General features: G+C 45.9%; 3 protein-coding genes across 5 annotated transcripts; 1 reads left to right on the forward strand and 2 right to left on the reverse strand.

Moving 5' to 3' along the window:
* Window positions 1-1,389: 1,389 nt before the first annotated feature.
* Window positions 1,390-5,419, reverse strand: LOC103460250 (lysozyme C-like). The gene is made up of 5 exons (XM_008402352.3): window positions 4,329-5,419; window positions 3,917-4,144; window positions 2,535-2,693; window positions 2,380-2,458; window positions 1,390-2,301 (listed from the first exon to the last, which is right to left on the reverse strand). The coding sequence occupies exons 2-5, from the start codon at window positions 4,053-4,055 to the stop codon at window positions 2,235-2,237; spliced, it is 444 nt and encodes a 147-aa protein (XP_008400574.2). The 5' UTR covers window positions 4,056-4,144; window positions 4,329-5,419; the 3' UTR covers window positions 1,390-2,234.
* Window positions 5,420-6,784: 1,365 nt separating this feature from the next.
* LOC145554155 (uncharacterized) lies at window positions 6,785-11,602 on the reverse strand. Of its 3 annotated transcripts, none has more exons than XM_081613601.1 (3): window positions 9,049-11,602; window positions 8,822-8,867; window positions 6,785-7,569 (listed from the first exon to the last, which is right to left on the reverse strand). In XM_081613601.1, the coding sequence occupies exon 3, from the start codon at window positions 7,556-7,558 to the stop codon at window positions 7,178-7,180; it is 381 nt and encodes a 126-aa protein (XP_081469727.1). In that variant the 5' UTR covers window positions 7,559-7,569; window positions 8,822-8,867; window positions 9,049-11,602; the 3' UTR covers window positions 6,785-7,177. The 3 variants fall into 3 exon arrangements, with proteins under 3 accessions (XP_081469727.1, XP_081469726.1, XP_081469725.1); XM_081613600.1 differs by having other exon boundaries at window positions 6,786-7,569; window positions 8,822-8,864; XM_081613599.1 differs by lacking the exon at window positions 9,049-11,602 and having other exon boundaries at window positions 6,787-7,569; window positions 8,822-9,030.
* An 11-nt stretch (window positions 11,603-11,613) lies between these two features.
* Window positions 11,614-20,690, forward strand: LOC103460263 (THAP domain containing, apoptosis associated protein 1). Its single transcript, XM_081613594.1, has 2 exons — window positions 11,614-12,479; window positions 18,955-20,690. The coding sequence occupies exons 1-2, from the start codon at window positions 11,925-11,927 to the stop codon at window positions 19,108-19,110; spliced, it is 711 nt and encodes a 236-aa protein (XP_081469720.1). The 5' UTR covers window positions 11,614-11,924; the 3' UTR covers window positions 19,111-20,690.
* The last annotated feature ends 94 nt before the right edge of the window (window positions 20,691-20,784 follow it).

Consider the following 20,784-nt stretch of genomic DNA (forward strand, 5'->3'; position numbering starts at 1 on the left):
TAGCCACGCTAACTTTTACTAAACTTTAATTGTGTTAGCCACACTAGCTTTTACTAAACTGTAATCGTGTTAGCCATGCTAGCTTTTACTAAACTGTAATCGTGTTAGCCACGCTATTTTTTACTAAACTGTAATCATGTTAGCCACGCTAGCTTTTAGTAAACTGTGATCGTGTTAGCCATGCTAACTTTTACTAAACTGTAACCGTGTTAGCCACACTAGCTTTTACTAAACTTTAATTGTGTTAGCCACACTAGCTTTTACTAAACTGTAATCGTTTTAGCCACGCTAGCTTTTGCTAAACTTTAACCGTGTTAGCTACGCTAGCACCGAGTACCGTGTATCAGTCCTAGGCACATTCGAACCCTCAAAACCATGAATGCCCGACTTGCAAGAACAACAGCCGTCAGTGATGTTGTCCACAGCTATATTTATGCTGAGGATCTGCTGTTTTCCTCATCGACTGGTAGCATTTAGCTGCAACTCGCACAATCTTGGAGGCATCGCGTGGCTAACACATCTTGATGTCGTCCAAAAAAGACGACATGAACTTGTTGGTTTCATTGTCGTGGCTGATATTTTGTGAAAATCCGGCAGAAATGCTAAACTAATCGACTCAGAAATACTCTGCAGAGAGTCAGTCGAAACGGAAAAATCCCATAGAAGCTATTAGCTCTGCTAGGAGGTCAATGTGAGACATGAAGTCACGTGGGACGTTTCTGGGCGGAGCTTGGTGAGGTCCATGAGCTGGAGGGCTCACGACGGAGCGTGGAGTTCAGCTACGACGAAAACACGGTGTTCTGGTCCCGACGCCGGGCTGAAATCGGTGTCTGGGTTCAGACGTCTTCAGTGTTGCACAAATCCAATGAAATGCTATCTATAAATACATATACAAATATAAATACGGTGGTGGGCAGGGCTAACTAAACCTTTTAGTACCCTCAGCTTCTGCTTCATCATTTTACAGAAGCTACGCGTAAGCTAATGCTAAAGCGCTAACTTCTGTTAAAAATTCATATTTGCCTGTTAAAAACCACAACAGCAGTTTAATTTTGACATAATTTACATGTTCTTTAATGTTACATGTACGTTTAAATCTTGCTGTCTGTGTTTTATTTTGTTTGTAAAGTATTTGGCGGCGAAGGGGAAACGGAACTGCTGCGTCATCCTCACCCCTTCAAAATAAGGGCATGAGCATAAATGTCAAATCATTTCAATAATTTTAACACCCTTTGACTAAAACACAAATCTCAAACTTTATTCAACTGACAATTTACAAACTTTCTATTCTCAAGAAAGGTAGTTTAACATGTTTTTTAAAATGAATTCAAATGTTTTGATCCTTTTATTTTTCATATTTGATCTGAATCATTCATTTAGTAAAAACTGTACAGTGACGTCAGGTTTATTAGTATAGCACATTTCATAATGAAAACATTAACATAGTAATCTATTGTGAAACAAACAGTAACCTTTACATTTTGTGAATTTCCATCATCAACATCAGCATCATTAAGGAAAATAATCATCAAACATTTTAATCAATATCCCAGTTATTAATAACCAAAGGAAACGTGTTTGTGACTCTTGTTATGTTTAATAGAAGGTCTCTGATGCCACCTAGTGGTCAGTAAATGCAGCAATCCAGAGAACACCAGCATGGCTAATTGGAAGGGCTAGAAACAAGATGGCTGAATGACTAAGATCAGCACATCTGCCTCTGGTTGAAGGTCAAGACTTCTGGGACAATGTCCTCTGGACACAGGAGACCAGAGAGGACACGTTGGACCAAGATGGACAGGCATAATCACTTCATACTAACCGTAGCACGGTGGTGGAGGGATGGTGATCTGGGCTTTTTTCACCCTAAAACCTGGGTTTTTACAGTGATGGGCTGGACCTTGAACTCCCCAGTAGACCGAAGTATTCTGGAGTCAAACGTGAGCATCTGCTCTTTCAACCTGGGTCTGTTTACTTTTACAGAATATTTACTGTTAAAGTAAATAATCAAGGTCCTGCAATTGTCTAGTCAAAGTCCAGACCTCAACCTAATTGAAACGCTGTTGTGGGACCTTCAGGGCAAACGCTAATAAACTAAAACAAAGCTGGGAAGAAGAGTAGCCGATGCAGTCGGTTAGAGAACCGGCTAAAGAAGGTTTTCACAGGACTGGATCTGTGACGGCTACAGACAGCGATGTTTCTGGATGAAGGTCCATCCGGTCGTCAGGTCCAGGTTAGAGTCTGCAGCCTCTCAGGTAGCCGCTCAGGTCACGGTTCTGACAGTTATCACGCCAGGCCACCCTGAAACCAAACACACGTATGCTACATGATCTCGTCCAAACACGAAAGTCGGAGCAGTCCCGTCATCACTGCACCCACCATGCTCTGATGCCGTTGGGGTCCCTGACGACCCGTTTGGCGCAGGTGATCGCCGCGGTCACATCGTCCGTCAGGAGTTCTGTGGGAAGATTCAAAAACTGGATCTTCTGCTTTCCGGGAGAACTCCCAAAGTGGCATGAGGATTCAACGCTTACGGCTGCAGTTGATGCCGCATCCGTTGGATCTGGAGACTCCGCCGTCTCTGCACCACCAGCGGCTGTTGATCTGGAAGATGCCGTAGTCGGTGGAGCCGTCTCTGTTGCGGTTGGTGGCTCTGGTGTTGAAGCCTGACTCGTGTTGGGTCAGACAAACCCCTGCGGACAATCAGGAAACACCAGACTGAGCATCGGTTGGGTAAAGACTCAACGCCGGATAGAAAAGTCATCCGTCTCCCTTCAGGGGTACAAGGGAACTGGAGTCTATCGCCAAAGATCGGTGAGCCAGGGACGATGTCCAGAGCGGAAACTCTCCAGAAAAGTCATCCGTCTCCCTTCAGGGGTACAAGGGAACTGGAGTCTATCGCGAAAGATCGGCGAGCCAGGGACGATGTCCAGGCCGGAAACTCTCCAGAAAAACTACCGTCTACCACTGACAAAGAGCTGAACACGACCTGGAGGCGTCCAGACGTGTCCAGGAAACCAGGAAAACCAGGAAATGCAAAGGGAGAACATGGGAACTTCACCCAGGAAGATCCTGGACCTTCTCACTTTAGGGAAAATATATTAAATAAGCCTCCATGTAGCACCATGCAGGTGTTCTGGACCTGAATCAGTCTGAAGGTCCAGTGGAGGTGACAGATTTATTGATGGTAACCGGTGATGTGTACAGGTAGACACTAGGTGGTGGTAGAGCGACACATCTGTTGTTTTCAAGTCCCAATTTGGGTAACAGAGGTTTGTTAAGAAAAATACATTTAAAATAAGCTAGTTTTAAAACTTTACATGTTTTGATTGAAATAGCCTAATTATAGTTTTAAAATGTATAACTTATTCCGGCCTATTGACCTTTATTTTACCTGTAGTTAAAGCAGATTGTTTGCCAAGATCAGTAGCAATCAGTGGGAAGCTCCAGCTTCTCACCCTGATCTGTGAAAGCCACCAACCAGCAGGAGATCAGGAGAGTCTCTGCTTCCACCTTATTTAGACAATGGTGACAACTGGTGTTTGATCTTGTGAACAAATCGCAGGGAGTTTCTAACTTTAAAAAGGTCAGAGGCGGGTTCTGGTTGGATGAGCAAAGATTCGCCTTATGTGAATAAATTAAAGAGCAGAATACGCCTTTACTATAAAAACTTTCCCACAGGAGTAACAAATCAGATTTTGCTCTTTGCAATTTCTCCAAGGACGTGTTTGCTTTTTGTTTGTCGTCTCTGAGTGATCTCATTCTTCTTAATCCGGTCATAAGAGAGGATATAACGAGTCAAAAAAAAAGGTTTTTAAAGTTTTATCATTTTTTCCTCTGCTGATGGGCTCAAACAAAGTACTAAACATAATGAAAAACAGAATGCTATGCTAACAGCTGGTGGTTCTGTACTCACAGTCGGCCAGGCTGATGCCACGGTAACCGTCCATGCCACTGGCCTTCAGGGTGCGCGCCCAATCACAGCGCTCGAACCGCTTAGCGTTGGCCACGGCCACCAGCAGCAGCAGCAGCACCAGGGTCTTCATCATCTTCATCTCTGCTGGTCCGAATGTTTTCACTCCCAGCTGATCTGGATCTGTAACCTGATCCTGAAAGACCTGACCTCCTTCTGCTCCGGCTCCTCCTTATGAGCACCAGAGCGGAGGAGGAGGAGGAGGAGGAGGAGGCTCACTCACATCTGACTTTACTAGATTACGTTATTGTTGTTTTATAGATTGTAGATAGTAAAGCTTTCAATGAAACATTAACTGCTGCTACTAAACATCCGTGTTTGACCCAACAGGAAGAAATGGTTCCCATTTGTTTACCTGTCCAAGATGTGCTGAGTCATGCAGGCTGTGGTGATGATGACGGTCATTTCTGAAGTTCTTCAGGAGACAGAAGGCCCGCTTTGTAACCGTCTGTATGTGACTCTGAAGGTTTGGGTCAGAGGTCACCCTGATCTCTGGTTTCCAGCTGGAAGAACTGAAGCTGTGTGCTAAGTAAGAGGGATCCCAGGAGTGAACCTTGAGGTACGCCACATGTGACGTCTGTCCCCTCCCATCAAAAGTTTCCTACTGGCACGAAGAAATCTGACCAACTGGAACAGAAAAAACCAGCTAGCAGCTACCAAATACTAGCATCTGTGTAATCTGAGAGATGATAAGAGTTTTATTCTGCTTCTGCTGCAGGTCTGAAGTAAACAACCAGGTAAAGTTCAAGCTACAAGGTCAAACATTCATTTATGAGGGTAATAAATTTAATCCCAGTTTACAGTAAATCAGGAACAAAAAGGCTGATGAATCATTTTTTACCGCATGGATCCTGGAACCTGTTCTCCGTCTCCCTGCAGCTCCACTGGCAGCACCGGAAACATCCAGGTGGATTCAGTACAACCAGAACTGTCCAGATCCTCCTTCAGGTCAAATCATTTATTACTGCAACAGCAGCTGCAGAAAAACAAAAACAGAATAAAGACAAAGATGAATGTTTCCAAACTAAATCAAAAAACAACAAAACTGTTCATAAAGTTCATGAAGGGATTAAATTTGCTCCAATATTTATTCATTTCAATCCAACAGGTTTTCGCTTCAACTCATCCTGTGAAAATAACTATAAACTTTAACTGATGAAGTTTTAAAAAAAGCTCCAAAAACTGTGAATTTATCGTGTTACATTTAGTTTAATCATCAGATAAGAAAGAAGTGAATAGTTTCACCCCAACGTCTGTCTTCAGTTTGGTTTGTTCACCTGTTGAGGCTCAAAGGGATTCTGGGTCAGTTAATGACAGAGCAGTCAAGGTCAGGTCCAAGGTCAGGTCCAAGGTCAGGTCCAAGGTCAGGTCCAAGGTCAGGTCCAAGGTCAGGTCCAAGGTCAGGTCCACTGTAGACCAGGGGGTCCAAAGTGGGTCCTGGAGGCTCAACGTTGGTCCTGGAGGCTCAAAGTGGGTCCTGCATGTTTTATTCCCTCCCTGGTTTAATCTGGATCCAATGATGCTCATCAGAGGCCTAAGCAGAACATTGACCTGCTGAAAAAGTTGTTACTACCATCAGGGAGAGAATAAAACATGCAGGATGCCTCCAGGACCCACTTTGGGCCTCCTGGACCCACTTTGAGCCTCCAGGACCCACTTTGGGCCTCCTGGACCCACTTTGAGCCTCCAGGACCCACTTTGAGCCTCCAGGACCCACTTTGAGCCTCCAGGACCCACTTTGAGCCTCCAGGACCCTCTTTGGACCCCCTGGATCCACTTTGAGCCTCCTGGACCCACTTTGGGCCTCCTGGACCCACTTTGGGCCTCCTGGACCCACTTTGGGCCTCCTGGACCCACTTTGAGCCTCCTGGACCCACTTTGGGCCTCCTGGACCCACTTTGGGCCTCCTGGACCCACTTTGAGCCTCCTGGACCCACTTTGAGCCTCCTGGACCCACTTTGGGCCTCCTGGACCCACTTTGGGCCTCCTGGACCCACTTTGAGCCTCCTGGACCCACTTTGAGCCTCCTGCTCTAAACCAACAAGACATTTAGCTAAAGTGCTGCATCAGCGCAGAATTTAGCATAAGCTAATGCTAATTTCTCCTGAAGCGTTAAAGTGATGTAACAGGAAACAGAGAAGAAACTGAACTGATGTGGTTTTTATGTTCTTCAGAATAAGAGCATGAGTATAACAGTGATTCTTGAGAATAGGAACAAAATGGGTTTTAATTTTTCCTTTTTTTATTATTTCTCAACCTTATACAAAACCAACTTTATTTATAAAGCACTTTAAAACAACCACAGCTGATACAAAGGGCTGTACATTAAACCACAACATAACAATAAAAAAATAAAAACTCTTACAGTTTAAAAACAAACATAAAAATGAATTAATTGCACATTTAAGTGAGATTTGTCAACAATTTCACTGAAAGAGTCACAAAAACTGATGGAGTTGACGAAATGCTAAGCTACCTCCGTTTATATGACGTTATTCTGACGGAGGCCATATTGTAGCTCATCAGGTCTATTAAATCTTTACATTTTACCAAAATTAAGCTTTTATTTCACAAAATGTCATCAAAGTTTTGTAAATTGTCAGTTATGGTGTTGACACATCATGGTTGTGACGAGCAACTTAAGAATTAAAACGGAAGAAAACACTAAAGAATAACGTAAGCTAACCGGAGCTAACTAGCCCTCTTAGCAAAGGAAGAAACAGGAAGTGGTCACGGGGTCCTCAGAAGTTCAGGTGCCCCCCAATAATGCCTGATTTTTTTTGACAAAAACTAGGGACAAATTTCAATGGGTTTGGATAATATATTAAAATAATTTTTAATTCAATTTATTGATACCTTTATAATTATTTATATGACTACTTATACTTTATTGTCATAATATATAATTTTAGTATTTCTTTAATTGTTTTAAACTATTATAATATATTGAGGTCATTAATGTTCCTCAGGATGGTGGAAATATTTTCTGTTTCATCTCCAACAAGGAATAAGATGCCAGAATCAGCACATTTTGGTTTAATAAGTTTATTTCTTACTTTCAGCTCAGACATTTGAATATTTTGATCTTCTGGGTTTTCATAATTTACCAGAAAGTTGATACAATCATTCATGTTTTCTAAACATATACAGTGATATAAAACACATTTCTGCCAGACACAACGAAGCAGGACAGCAACACTCTGCTCATCTGAAGCTGTAGGTTAAATACAAGGTTCCCCCTGTGCTCAGGTTGCACCAGGCGTTGTAGGTTCCCGTCTTGAAGATCATAGCCGTGCAGCCTCCCAGGTAATCATCAAAGACGGCGTTCTTGTTGAAAACTTTGACCGTCAGTCGGCTCCCCAGCTTGGCACTGTAGTAATTAAAGCTCTGTGACCATGAAGGATTTCGACTGCCCCGCACGAAAGACGTCTGACCTATAAAGATGGATCCGTAGTAGACTTTCACGTAGCCGACCGGTTTGTCAGGCCGCAGGTTTCGGGCCCTGAGGTTGGAGACCCTCAGGTAGGAGTGAGCCAGGCCCACACAGCAGAGCAGCAGGACGATGAGAGGAAGGCTGGAGGCCATGACTCAGGAAGCTGCAGACAAACACAACTTATCATCAGGATGAGCCGATTCTACATCAACAAGCTAACACATCAACAAGCTAACACATCAACAGGCTAACACATCAACAGGCTAACACATCAACAGGCTAACACATCAACAGGCTAACACATCAACAGGCTAACACATCAACAGGCTAACACATCAACAGGCTAACACATCAACAAGCTAACACATCAACAGGCTAACACATCAACAGGCTAACACATCAACAGGCTAACACATCAACAGGCTAACACATCAACAGGCTAACACATCAACAGGCTAACACATCAACAGCTAACACATCAACAAGCTAACACATCAACAGGCTAACACATCAACAGGCTAACACGTCAACAGGCTAACACATCAACAAGCTAACACATCAACAGGCTAACACATCAACAGGCTAACACATCAACAGGCTAACACATCAACAAGCTAACACATCAACAGGCTAACACATCAACAGGCTAACACATCAACAGGCTAACACATCAGCAGGCTAACACATCAACAGGCTAACACATCAACAAGCTAACACATCAACAGGCTAACACATCAACAGGCTAACACATCAACAGGCTAACACATCAACAGGCTAACACATCAACAAGCTAACACATCAACAAGCTAACACATCAACAGGCTAACACATCAACAGGCTAACACATCAACAGGCTAACACATCAACAGGCTAACACATCAACAAGCTAACACATCAACAGGCTAACACATCAACAGGCTAACACATCAACAGGCTAACACATCAACAAGCTAACACATCAACAAGCTAACACATCAACAGGCTAACACATCAACAGGCTAACACATCAGCAGGCTAACACGTCAACAAGCTAACACATCAGCAGGCTAACACATCAACAGGCTAACACGTCAACACGCTAACACATCAACAAGCTAACACATCAACAGGCTAACACATCAACAGGCTAACACATCAACAGGCTAACACATCAACAGGCTAACACATCAACAGGCTAACACATCAACAAGCTAACACATCAACAAGCTAACACATCAACAGGCTAACACATCAACAGGCTAACACATCAACAGGCTAAAACATCAGCAGGCTAACACGTCAACACGCTAACACATCAACAGGCTAACACATCAACAGGCTAACACATCAACAGGCTAACACATCAACAGGCTACATCAGTTCATCACTTCTAGAAACTAAAGAAGAAAACAGTCGATGAAAAGAGAAAGTTTTACCTGAACAGGTGATCAGAGATCTGAGCTCCTTCTGCTCTGGTTCCTGCTTATAAAGACCAGAGCAGAGGAGGAAACACGTCTGATTTTATGACTTTATTGTTGTTGTGTTCAGAGAAAACACTGATACTTTATCACGTGTTGAAAAACAAAACCTTCAATGAAACATTAACTGCTGCTGAACTCTGTCTTTATTACTTTATAACTCAAACCTGTGGATGTTTGCTCACCTGTCCAGGTGCCACATCCAATCAGAACATTGCACATGGATCCAGGGGCGTGCAGAGACATTTTGGGGGTCAGGGGGAAAAGGCTCCTTGTGCAGCACGTGGAGCTGCTGCTGCCTTCATGAAGATTCAAAGTTTGAACATCATGTTTCAGATCAAGAGCCAAACAGGGTTTGAACTCGACTCAAAACGACGACGCTGACAAAAAACCTTCAGTCAGCAGAAAACCAAACGAGGTCAGTGCAGGTCTGAAGTAAACAACCAGGTAAAGTTCAGGCTACAAGGTCAAACATTCATTTATGAGGGTAATAAATTTAATCCCAGTTTACAGTAAATCAGGAACAAAAAGGCTGATGAATCATTTTTACCGCATAGATCCTGGAACCTGTTCTCCGTCTCCCTGCAGCTCCACTGGCAGCACCGGAAACATCCAGGTGGATTCAGTTCAATCAAAACTGTTCATAAAGTTCATGAAGGGATTAAATTTGCTCCAATATTTATTCATTTCAATCCAACAGGTTTTGCTTCAACTCATCCTGTGAAAATAACTATAAACTTTAACTGATGAAGTTTAAAAAAAAAGCTCCAAAAACTGTGAATTTATCGTGTTACATTTAGTTTAATCATCCGATAAGAAAGAAGCAAATAGTTTCACCCCAACGTCTGTCTTCAGTTTGGTTTGTTCACCTGTTGAGGCTCAAAGGGTCAGTTAATGACAGAGCAGTCAAGGTCAGGTCCAAGGTCAGGTCCACTGTAGACCAGGAGGCTCAAAGTGGGTCCTGGAGGCTCAAAGTGGGTCCTGGAGGCTCAACGTGGGTCCTGGAGGCTCAATGTGGGTCCTGGAGGCTCAACGTGGGTCCTGGAGGCCCAAAGTGGGTCCTGGAGGCTCAATGTGGGTCCTGGAGGCTCAACGTTGGTCCTGGAGGCTCAATGTGGGTCCTGGAGGCTCAATGTGGGTCCTGGAGGCCCAACGTGGGTCCTGGAGGCTCAATGTGGGTCCTGGAGGCTCAACGTTGGTCCTGGAGGCCCAAAGTGGGTCCTGGAGGCTCAATGTGGGTCCTGGAGGCTCAACGTTGGTCCTGGAGGCCCAAAGTGGGTCCTGGAGGCTCAATGTGGGTCCTGGAGGCCCAAAGTGGGTCCTGGAGGCCCAAAGTGGGTCCTGGAGGCTCAACGTGGGTCCTGGAGGCTCAAAGTGGGTCCTGGAGGCTCAAAGTGGGTCCTGGAGGCTCAACGTTGGTCCTGGAGGCTCAACGTTGGTCCTGGAGGCCCAAAGTGGGTCCTGGAGGCTCAACGTGGGTCCTGGAGGCCCAAAGTGGGTCCTGGAGGCTCAACGTTGGTCCTGGAGGCCCAAAGTGGGTCCTGGAGGCCCAAAGTGGGTCCTGGAGGCTCAACGTGGGTCCTGGAGGCCCAAAGTGGGTCCTGGAGGCCCAAAGTGGGTCCTGGAGGCTCAACGTTGGTCCTGGAGGCCCAAAGTGGGTCCTGGAGGCCCAAAGTGGGTCCTGGAGGCTCAATGTGGGTCCTGGAGGCTCAACGTTGGTCCTGGAGGCCCAAAGTGGGTCCTGGAGGCTCAATGTGGGTCCTGGAGGCTCAATGTGGGTCCTGGAGGCTCAACGTTGGTCCTGGAGGCCCAAAGTGGGTCCTGGAGGCTCAACGTTGGTCCTGGAGGCTCAATGTGGGTCCTGGAGGCTCAATGTGGGTCCTGGAGGCTCAATGTGGGTCCTGGAGGCTCAACGTTGGTCCTGGAGGCTCAATGTGGGTCCTGGAGGCTCAATGTGGGTCCTGGAGGCCCAAAGTGGTTCCAGGGGGTCCAAAGTGGGTCCTAAAAACTCCAAAAACTGTGAATTTATCGTGTTACATTTAGTTTAATCATCCGATAAGAAAGAAGCAAATAGTTTCACCAAACTGCTACAAAAAAACTGTTAAATTTCTTAGTTTAAAAGTGGAGAATTTTCCACTTTTATATGCATAAAGTCAACATCTGTGTTTGTAAAAACTCAGATATCCAGGAGGAATCGATGGCTTCCTGCTGACAGAACCGGTAATAAATGTTCAGCTGTTTATGTTGCTCATGTATCTGTTATTAACTTATACATTTAATCTGGTTTTAACTCCTATAAGATCCAGTTCTGGAACATTATTACATTTCAAACACAAAGAAATGCACAAATGTTGACTTTTCTTCTGTTTTCTTGTTTATTTTTTTTATCCATACTTCATATAAGTTTATATATATTTATTCACTGTACCTGATTATTCAATTTTTGTTGTATTTAAAATAACATTTTCATAAACTCTAAAATCTAAAAAGCATATTTTCATTTCCAAAGTTCCAAAAAACCTGCAGATTTAGTGCATTTATTTGTGTTTTTCCTGTTTAAATCATCTCATTAGATGTTATTTTAATAATCTCATTAGTTGGGTAAAAGTTGCGAACAGCAGTAATGATAAACATGTGAACTTGGGCCTGATCGGAACCGCTTTCAGAGCTGTTTGGGTCTGGCTGCTGGGACGGTTCCCGCACTGGCCGCAGGGGGCGCTGCTGTTCCGCGCAGCATGAATCCAACGGGAGAAGAAGGATCAGAAGCTACAACAATAATCCAGGGAAAAGCGGCTCCGCAGGGGGGGAAATCTGAGGAAAAACGGAGGATTGAGGAGAAAATTCCCGGTGTCAGGATTACAGAAGAAGGATTAGGAGAAGAAAAGTGGGAATAATCGTTCCTGGAAGTGAATCTGGGCGCCATGTTGTTTATTTTTCCAGATGTTTTGATGCGCAGACTGTAGCCAGAGTTCGACCCCCGGGGTTGTTTTTGTTGTTTTTGTTGTTTTTTTATTAGTTTTCGTATTTTCGAGGCTGAGCTCCAGCAGCAGCAGCAGCGAGCATGGAGAGCCTCTACAAGCGGAAAATGTTCGCCTCCATGAGGAAGACCAAGGTGGCCGCCTCCAAGAAGCGCCAGATCGGCCTTCCCGCCTCCATCCTGGACGACAGCGATGAAGGCTCCTTCTCCTCCTCCTCCTCCTCCTCCTCCGGGTCCCAGTCGGACTTCCAGAGCTCCCCGGAGGAGGAGGAGGACAGCGAGCAGGCGGACCGGGACTGGAGCGAGTCCGGCGGGAGCTCCAGCGACGACAGCCGCTCGGTGAGCCGCAGGAAGAAGCGCTCCTTCCTGGGGGGCGATGACAGCTCCTCTTCCTCCAGCCCCGGCGGAGAGGAAGAGGAGGAGGAGGAGGAGGGCCGGAGCCAGCCGAAGAGGAGCAGCCCGCCGCGGAAGAGGAGCCGCCTGCAGAGGCAGGAGGAGTCGGACTCGGAGCAGACGGAGGAGAAGCGGAAGGAGGAGGCGGAGAAGGAGAAGCGGAGGCAGCGGCACAACAAGCTGCTGGCGCTGTCCCGGAGGATGAAGGCCCGCGTGCCCAGCAGGAGGCGGAGCCGGGTCAAGCAGGTACCCCGCAGCACCATGCTGCCACCACCAGGTCATGTCCCACCCGCCCGGGTCCAGTTAAAGTCCACCTGTTTGTGACGGTAGGACTTATAGATGGTTGCCATGGGAACTGGTTGAGATCCAATCAGGCTCCTTCGCTTCCTTAGGGCTCGCCGTGAGGCGGCCATGTTGGATGGAGGGATTAACTGGAAGCAAGGACCCGTCAGGCCGTGTGTGACGTCATATCCATTCCCCAGAAACAGGAAGTCCTGGTTTACCAAAATAAAGTTCCTACGCAGTCAGAAAACTTAAAACAAATAATTTCAAAAAAGTGCAACATCCAACCATCATCCATCCATCAACCATCATCCATCAACCATCCATCCAACCATCATCCATCAACCATCATCCATCCATCAACCATCCATCCAACCATCATCCATCTGTACATCCAACCATCCATCCATCAACCATCCATCCAACCATCATCCATCTGTACATCCAACCATCCATCCATCAACCATCCATCAACCATCATCCATCTGTACATAGAAACCATCAACCATCCATCCAACCATCCATCCATCAACCATCCATCCAACCATCATCCATCTGTACATCCAACCATCCATCCATCAACCATCCATCCAACCATCATCCATCTGTACATCCAACCATCAACCATCCATCCAACCATCCATCCATCAACCATCATCCATCTGTACATCCAACCATCAACCACCCATCCAACCATCATCCATCTGTACATCCAACCATCCATCCAACCATCATCCATCTGTACATCCAACCATCAACCATCCATCCAACCATCATCCATCCATCCAACCATCATCCATCTGTACATCCAACCATCCATCCAACCATCATCCATCTGTACATCCAACCATCAACCATCCATCCAACCATCATCCATCAACCATCATCCATCCATCAACCATCCATCCAACCATCATCCATCTGTACATCCAACCATCCATCCATCAACCATCCATCCAACCATCATCCATCTGTACATCCAACCATCCATCCATCAACCATCCATCAACCATCCATCCATCAACCATCCATCCATCAACCATCCATCCATCATCCATCCATCAACCATCATCCATCAACCATCCATCCAACCATCCATCCATCAACCATCCATCCAACCATCATCCATCTGTACATCCAACCATCAACCATCCATCCAACCATCCATCCATCAACCATCATCCATCTGTACATCCAACCATCAACCACCCATCCAACCATCATCCATCTGTACATCCAACCATCCATCCAACCATCATCCATCCATCCAACCATCATCCATCTGTACATCCAACCATCCATCCATCCATCAACCATCCAACCATCATCCATCTGTACATCCAACCATCAACCATCCATCCAACCATCATCCATCCAACCATTCAACCATCCATCCATCCAACCATCATCCATCTGTACATCCAACCATCCATCCATCCATCAACCATCCAACCATCATCCATCTGTACATCCAACCATCAACCATCCATCCAACCATCATCCATCCAACCATTCAACCATCCATCCATCAACCATCATCCATCCATCAACCATCCATCCAACCATCATCCATCTGTACATCCAACCATCAACCATCCATCCAACCATCATCCATCTGTACATCCAACCATCAACCATCCATCCAACCATCCATCCATCAACCATCCATCCAACCATCATCCATCCAACCATTCAACCATCCATCCATCAACCATCATCCATCTGTACATCCAACCATCCATCCAACCATCCATCCATCAACCATCATCCATCTGTACATCCAACCATCAACCACCCATCCAACCATCATCCATCTGTACATCCAACCATCCATCCAACCATCATCCATCCATCCAACCATCATCCATCTGTACATCCAACCATCCATCCAACCATCATCCATCCAACCATCCATCCATCCATCAACCATCCAACCATCATCCATCTGTACATCCAACCATCCATCCAACCATCATCCATCCAACCATTCAACCATCCATCCATCCAACCATCATCCATCTGTACATCCAACCATCAACCATCCATCCATCCATCAACCATCATCCATCCATCAACCATCCATCCAACCATCATCCATCTGTACATCCAACCATCAACCATCCATCCAACCATCATCCATCTGTACATCCAACCATCAACCATCCATCCAACCATCCAACCATCAACCATCCATCCAACCATCAACCATCCATCCATCCATCAACCATCAACCATCCATCCAACCATCATCCATCTGTACATCCAACCATCAACCATCCATCCATCCATCAACCATCCATTCAACCATCATCCATCCATCAACCATCATCCATCCATCAACCATCCATCCAACCATCATCCATCTGTACATCCAACCATCAACCATCCATCCATCCAACCATCATCCATCAACCATCCATCCAACCATCATCCATCTGTACATCCAACCATCAACCATACATCCATCAACCATCCATCCAACCATCATCCATCTGTACATCCAACCATCAACCATCCATCCAACCATCCATCAACCATCCATCCAACCATCATCCATCTGTACATCCAACCATCAACCATCCATCCATCTACCATCCATCCATCAACCATCCATCCAACCATCATCCATCCATCAACCATCATCCATCTGTACATCCAACATCAACCATCCATCCATCCAACCATCATCCATCAACCATCATCCATCTGTACATCCAACCATCCATCCATCCAACCATCATCCATCAACCATCATCCATCCATCAACCATCCATCCAACCATCATCCATCTGTACATCCAACCATCAACCATCCATCCATCCAACCATCATCCATCAACCATCCATCCAACCATCATCCATCTGTACATCCAACCATCAACCATACATCCATCAACCATCCATCCAACCATCATCCATCTGTACATCCAACCATCAACCATCCATCCAACCATCCATCCATCAACCATCCATCCAACCATCATCCATCTGTACATCCAACCATCAACCATCCATCCATCAACCATCCATCCATCCATCAACCATCCATCCAACCATCATCCATCCATCAACCATCCATCCAACCATCATCCATCTGTACATCCAACCATCAACCATCCATCCATCCATCCATCAACCATCCATCCAACCATCATCCATCCATCAACCATCCATCAACCATCCATCCAACCATCATCCAACCATCAACCATCCATCCATCAACCATCATCCATCTGTACATCCAACCATCAACCATCCATCCATCAACCATCCATCCATCCATCAACCATCCATCCAACCATCATCCATCCATCAACCATCATCCATCTGTACATCCAACCATCAACCATCCATCCATCAACCATCCATCCAACCATCATCCATCTGTACATCCAACCATCAACCATCCATCCAACCATCCATCCATCCATCAACCATCCATCCAACCATCATCCAACCATCAACCATCCATCCATCAACCATCATCCATCTGTACATCCAACCATCAACCATCCATCCATCAACCATCCATCCAACCATCATCCATCTGTACATCCAACCATCAACCATCCATCCAACCATCCATCCATCCATCAACCATCATCCATCCATCAACCATCCATCCAACCATCATCCATCTGTACATCCAACCATCAACCATCCATCCAACCATCATCCATCTGTACATCCAACCATCAACCATCCATCCAACCATCCAACCATCAACCATCCATCCAACCATCAACCATCCATCCATCCATCAACCATCCATCCAACCATCATCCATCTGTACATCCAACCATCAACCATCCATCCATCCATCAACCATCCATTCAACCATCATCCATCCATCAACCATCATCCATCCATCAACCATCCATCCAACCATCATCCATCTGTACATCCAACCATCAACCATCCATCCATCCAACCATCATCCATCAACCATCCATCCAACCATCATCCATCTGTACATCCAACCATCAACCATACATCCATCAACCATCCATCCAACCATCATCCATCTGTACATCCAACCATCAACCATCCATCCAACCATCCATCAACCATCCATCCAACCATCATCCATCTGTACATCCAACCATCAACCATCCATCCATCTACCATCCATCCATCAACCATCCATCCAACCATCATCCATCCATCAACCATCATCCATCTGTACATCCAACATCAACCATCCATCCATCCAACCATCATCCATCAACCATCATCCATCTGTACATCCAACCATCCATCCATCCAACCATCATCCATCAACCATCATCCATCCATCAACCATCCATCCAACCATCATCCATCTGTACATCCAACCATCAACCATCCATCCATCCAACCATCATCCATCAACCATCCATCCAACCATCATCCATCTGTACATCCAACCATCAACCATACATCCATCAACCATCCATCCAACCATCATCCATCTGTACATCCAACCATCAACCATCCATCCAACCATCCATCCATCAACCATCCATCCAACCATCATCCATCTGTACATCCAACCATCAACCATCCATCCATCAACCATCCATCCATCCATCAACCATCCATCCAACCATCATCCATCCATCAACCATCCATCCAACCATCATCCATCTGTACATCCAACCATCAACCATCCATCCATCCATCCATCAACCATCCATCCAACCATCATCCATCCATCAACCATCCATCAACCATCCATCCAACCATCATCCAACCATCAACCATCCATCCATCAACCATCATCCATCTGTACATCCAACCATCAACCATCCATCCATCAACCATCCATCCATCCATCAACCATCCATCCAACCATCATCCATCCATCAACCATCATCCATCTGTACATCCAACCATCAACCATCCAACCATCCATCCATCAACCATCCATCCAACCATCATCCATCTGTACATCCAACCATCAACCATCCATCCATCAACCATCCATCCATCCATCAACCATCCATCCAACCATCATCCATCCATCAACCATCCATCCAACCATCATCCATCTGTACATCCAACCATCAACCATCCATCCATCAACCATCCATCCATCCATCCATCAACCATCCATCCAACCATCATCCATCCATCAACCATCCATCAACCATCCATCCAACCATCATCCAACCATCAACCATCCATCCATCAACCATCATCCATCTGTACATCCAACCATCAACCATCCATCCATCCATCAACCATCCATCCAACCATCATCCATCCATCAACCATCATCCATCTGTACATCCAACCATCAACCATCCATCCATCAACCATCCATCCAACCATCATCCATCTGTACATCCAACCATCAACCATCCATCCAACCATCCATCCATCCATCAACCATCCATCCAACCATCATCCAACCATCAACCATCCATCCATCAACCATCATCCATCTGTACATCCAACCATCAACCATCCATCCATCAACCATCCATCCAACCATCATCCATCTGTACATCCAACCATCAACCATCCATCCAACCATCCATCCATCAACCATCCATCCAACCATCATCCAACCATCAACCATCCATCCATCAACCATCCATCCATCCATCAACCATCCATCCAACCATCATCCATCCATCAACCATCATCCATCTGTCTATCCAACCATCATCCATCCATCAACCATCATCCATCTGTACATCCAACCATCAACCATCCGTCCATCAACCATCTATCCATCCATCAACCATCCATCCAACCATCATCCATCTGTACATCCAACCATCAACCATCCATCCAACCATCCATCCATCAACCATCCATCCAACCATCATCCATCTGTACATCCAACCATCAACCATCCATCCATCCATCCATCAACCATCATCCATCCAACCATCATCCATCTGTACATCCAACCATCAACCATCATCCATCCAACCATCATCCATCTGTTCATCCATCCATCAACCATCCATCCAACCATCATCCATCTGTTCATCCATCCATCAACCATCCATCCAGATGTTTCTAGAACCCTGGTTCTGGTTCTGGTTCCATCCCACTAAATAAATGTTCTGATTAAACTTTTAATCTTTATTTTCTCCGTTTCCATAAAACGTTTCAAATTGTAATTATAAAAATAAAAGTACTTTATGAAATCGCCGATTTCTCAGTAGAAATGCATTTTTAATGATTTATTCATGTTTAAATGTTTCTCATTTCATGGAAATAAGAAACATTTGCAGCATTACATTGTATTTTTTTAAATAAATTAGCGTAATATAAAAGTTTAAACAGCCACTGAGGTTCTGCTGGTGGAGCTTTACGCCTCCTAACCAGCAGGGGGCAGCAGGTGTTACAGCACCAGCTCACCTCTTCATCGTTTACAGATCAGACACCTCGAACCAGAGCCGGGTCAGGAACCGGTGCTGACCGGAAACCCTCTGTGTTTTCAGGGTTCTGACGACGAGGACGAGTCCAAAGACGGCGAGGAGAAAAATGGCGGAGGAGACAAGAACGGCGGGGACAGACATGGAGACGACACGGAGCAGAAGGGCGGAGACGAGGGGACGAAGGACGAGGAGGAGGACAAAGAGGACGAGAAGGAGTAGCCGATCCCGGGTCCGAACTTCAGAACCAAAGACTCAAACTGTCGCTTTCTTCTTCTCTGTTTTTCCTCCTGGAGTCGACGAGCCGGACCCTCACGACGGTTGTTATGGAAACGGACCCAGACACGAAGAGGATGTTGAACGAGTCGGTTCTGATGAAGATCTGATCGGAACCAGACCGATCTGGGCCGAAGAGCGGAGCAGCTCAGTGGCGGAGCTTCATCGCCGTGACTACACTTCCCATGATGCTTTGCGGGACAGAGTCTCGGCCTCCCAGGGATGGACTGGGACTCCAGAACTGTTTCAGAGTTCTGACCCGTTTAGGAAACGCTTTCCGGGCTTTTGGGACTCGTTTGGTCCAGAATCGTAGAACCGGACCTGGAACCAGAACCGGACCTGGAACCAGAACCGGATCTGGTTCTGGTTCTGTCTGACCGGGTCATGTGTACATAAACCCGACTTCCTGTTCCGTTAATCAAACTGCGGCTCTGAAAGTTTGTTCTGGTTCTGTCCACACCGTATTTTAGCCCGGTCCAGTTCTGCAGAACCTCGGTACCGGTATTTTGACACACCTGGATTCACTTTTTAGTTCCAGATGTCGTCCAGAAAAGATTCCCACCCCTCTGAAGTCAAGAGGTCATGACCCCAGACATGTTCCGACGGGTTAATCTAACGACTTCCTGTTTGGAGCTCTCGTCCAATCAGGACGGATTGTTTAAAGTGGGAGGAGTTAAAATACGAATTCAGGCCTGGTTGATGACATCACAGGAGGTTTGAGCCTCAGCCGGCTGCTCGGTCAGCTACATGAACAGATGTTTACGTTTGTTCCAGCTGTTTATAACCAGCTAACCCGAGTTTCTATGATTAGTCAGCATTTATTTTGACGTTTCCAGCGCAGGTCTTCCTGTGACCTTTAACCCAGAAGCTGCAGGCCGGCCGCCGCCGCCCCCTGCAGGCCGGACGGCGCATTGCAGTTTTAAAACTCCATCATGTGTTTCTGACGGCTGGAACCATCTGAGAAAAACACTTAAAAATGAAATGTGAACATCTTCTGTTTTAAAAACATAAAAGTTTTAAACATTTTTAGCGAATCGGTCGGGTGAAACCGACCTGCAGGACGTCGGATCAGATCCGATCAGCTGCAGGAAGTAAAGAAGGAAGGAACCCGGATGTTCCTCCTCCTTCCTGCTTTAACGTGTCGAGTCTTTTAAAAAGATCCAAACTGAGTCATTTCAGGCAGAAACCTAAACCGGGTCGGATCCCGTTTGGTTCTGCTGCCTCTAAAGCTTCTAATGTCACATCAGCATTAATAACTCGTGTAAATACGTCGTAAACACGCTCCTGTAGCTCCTGTTGGGTTTTTGCAGCGCTGCGTTTGAAAACTGGACCAATCACGGCCCATACTCCTCGGATTTCTCTTCTCGGCCTCTGATGCTTCAGTTTGGAGATTCGTCACAGCTGGGCTCCGTCTACGGAAGCCCTGAGGGGACAAACTCACCGGAACGGTTTCTACGCAGGATGTAAAGCGAGTTCGCTCTGGTTTTCAGTGTTTCTGTTGCTTAATAAAAACGCTGCACACCAAACCGCACTGCTCTGTTTTTACTGGAAAGAAAATCACTGCATGTTGCAGTCAGAGGCTTTTCCAGATTGTTGCAACGCTGACTGCTACTGGAGCTG

The sequence above is a fragment of the Poecilia reticulata genome, chromosome 12 (assembly GCF_904066995.2).
Source record: "Poecilia reticulata chromosome 12, P_reticulata-male-v2, whole genome shotgun sequence".
Classification (NCBI taxonomy): domain Eukaryota; kingdom Metazoa; phylum Chordata; class Actinopteri; order Cyprinodontiformes; family Poeciliidae; genus Poecilia; species Poecilia reticulata.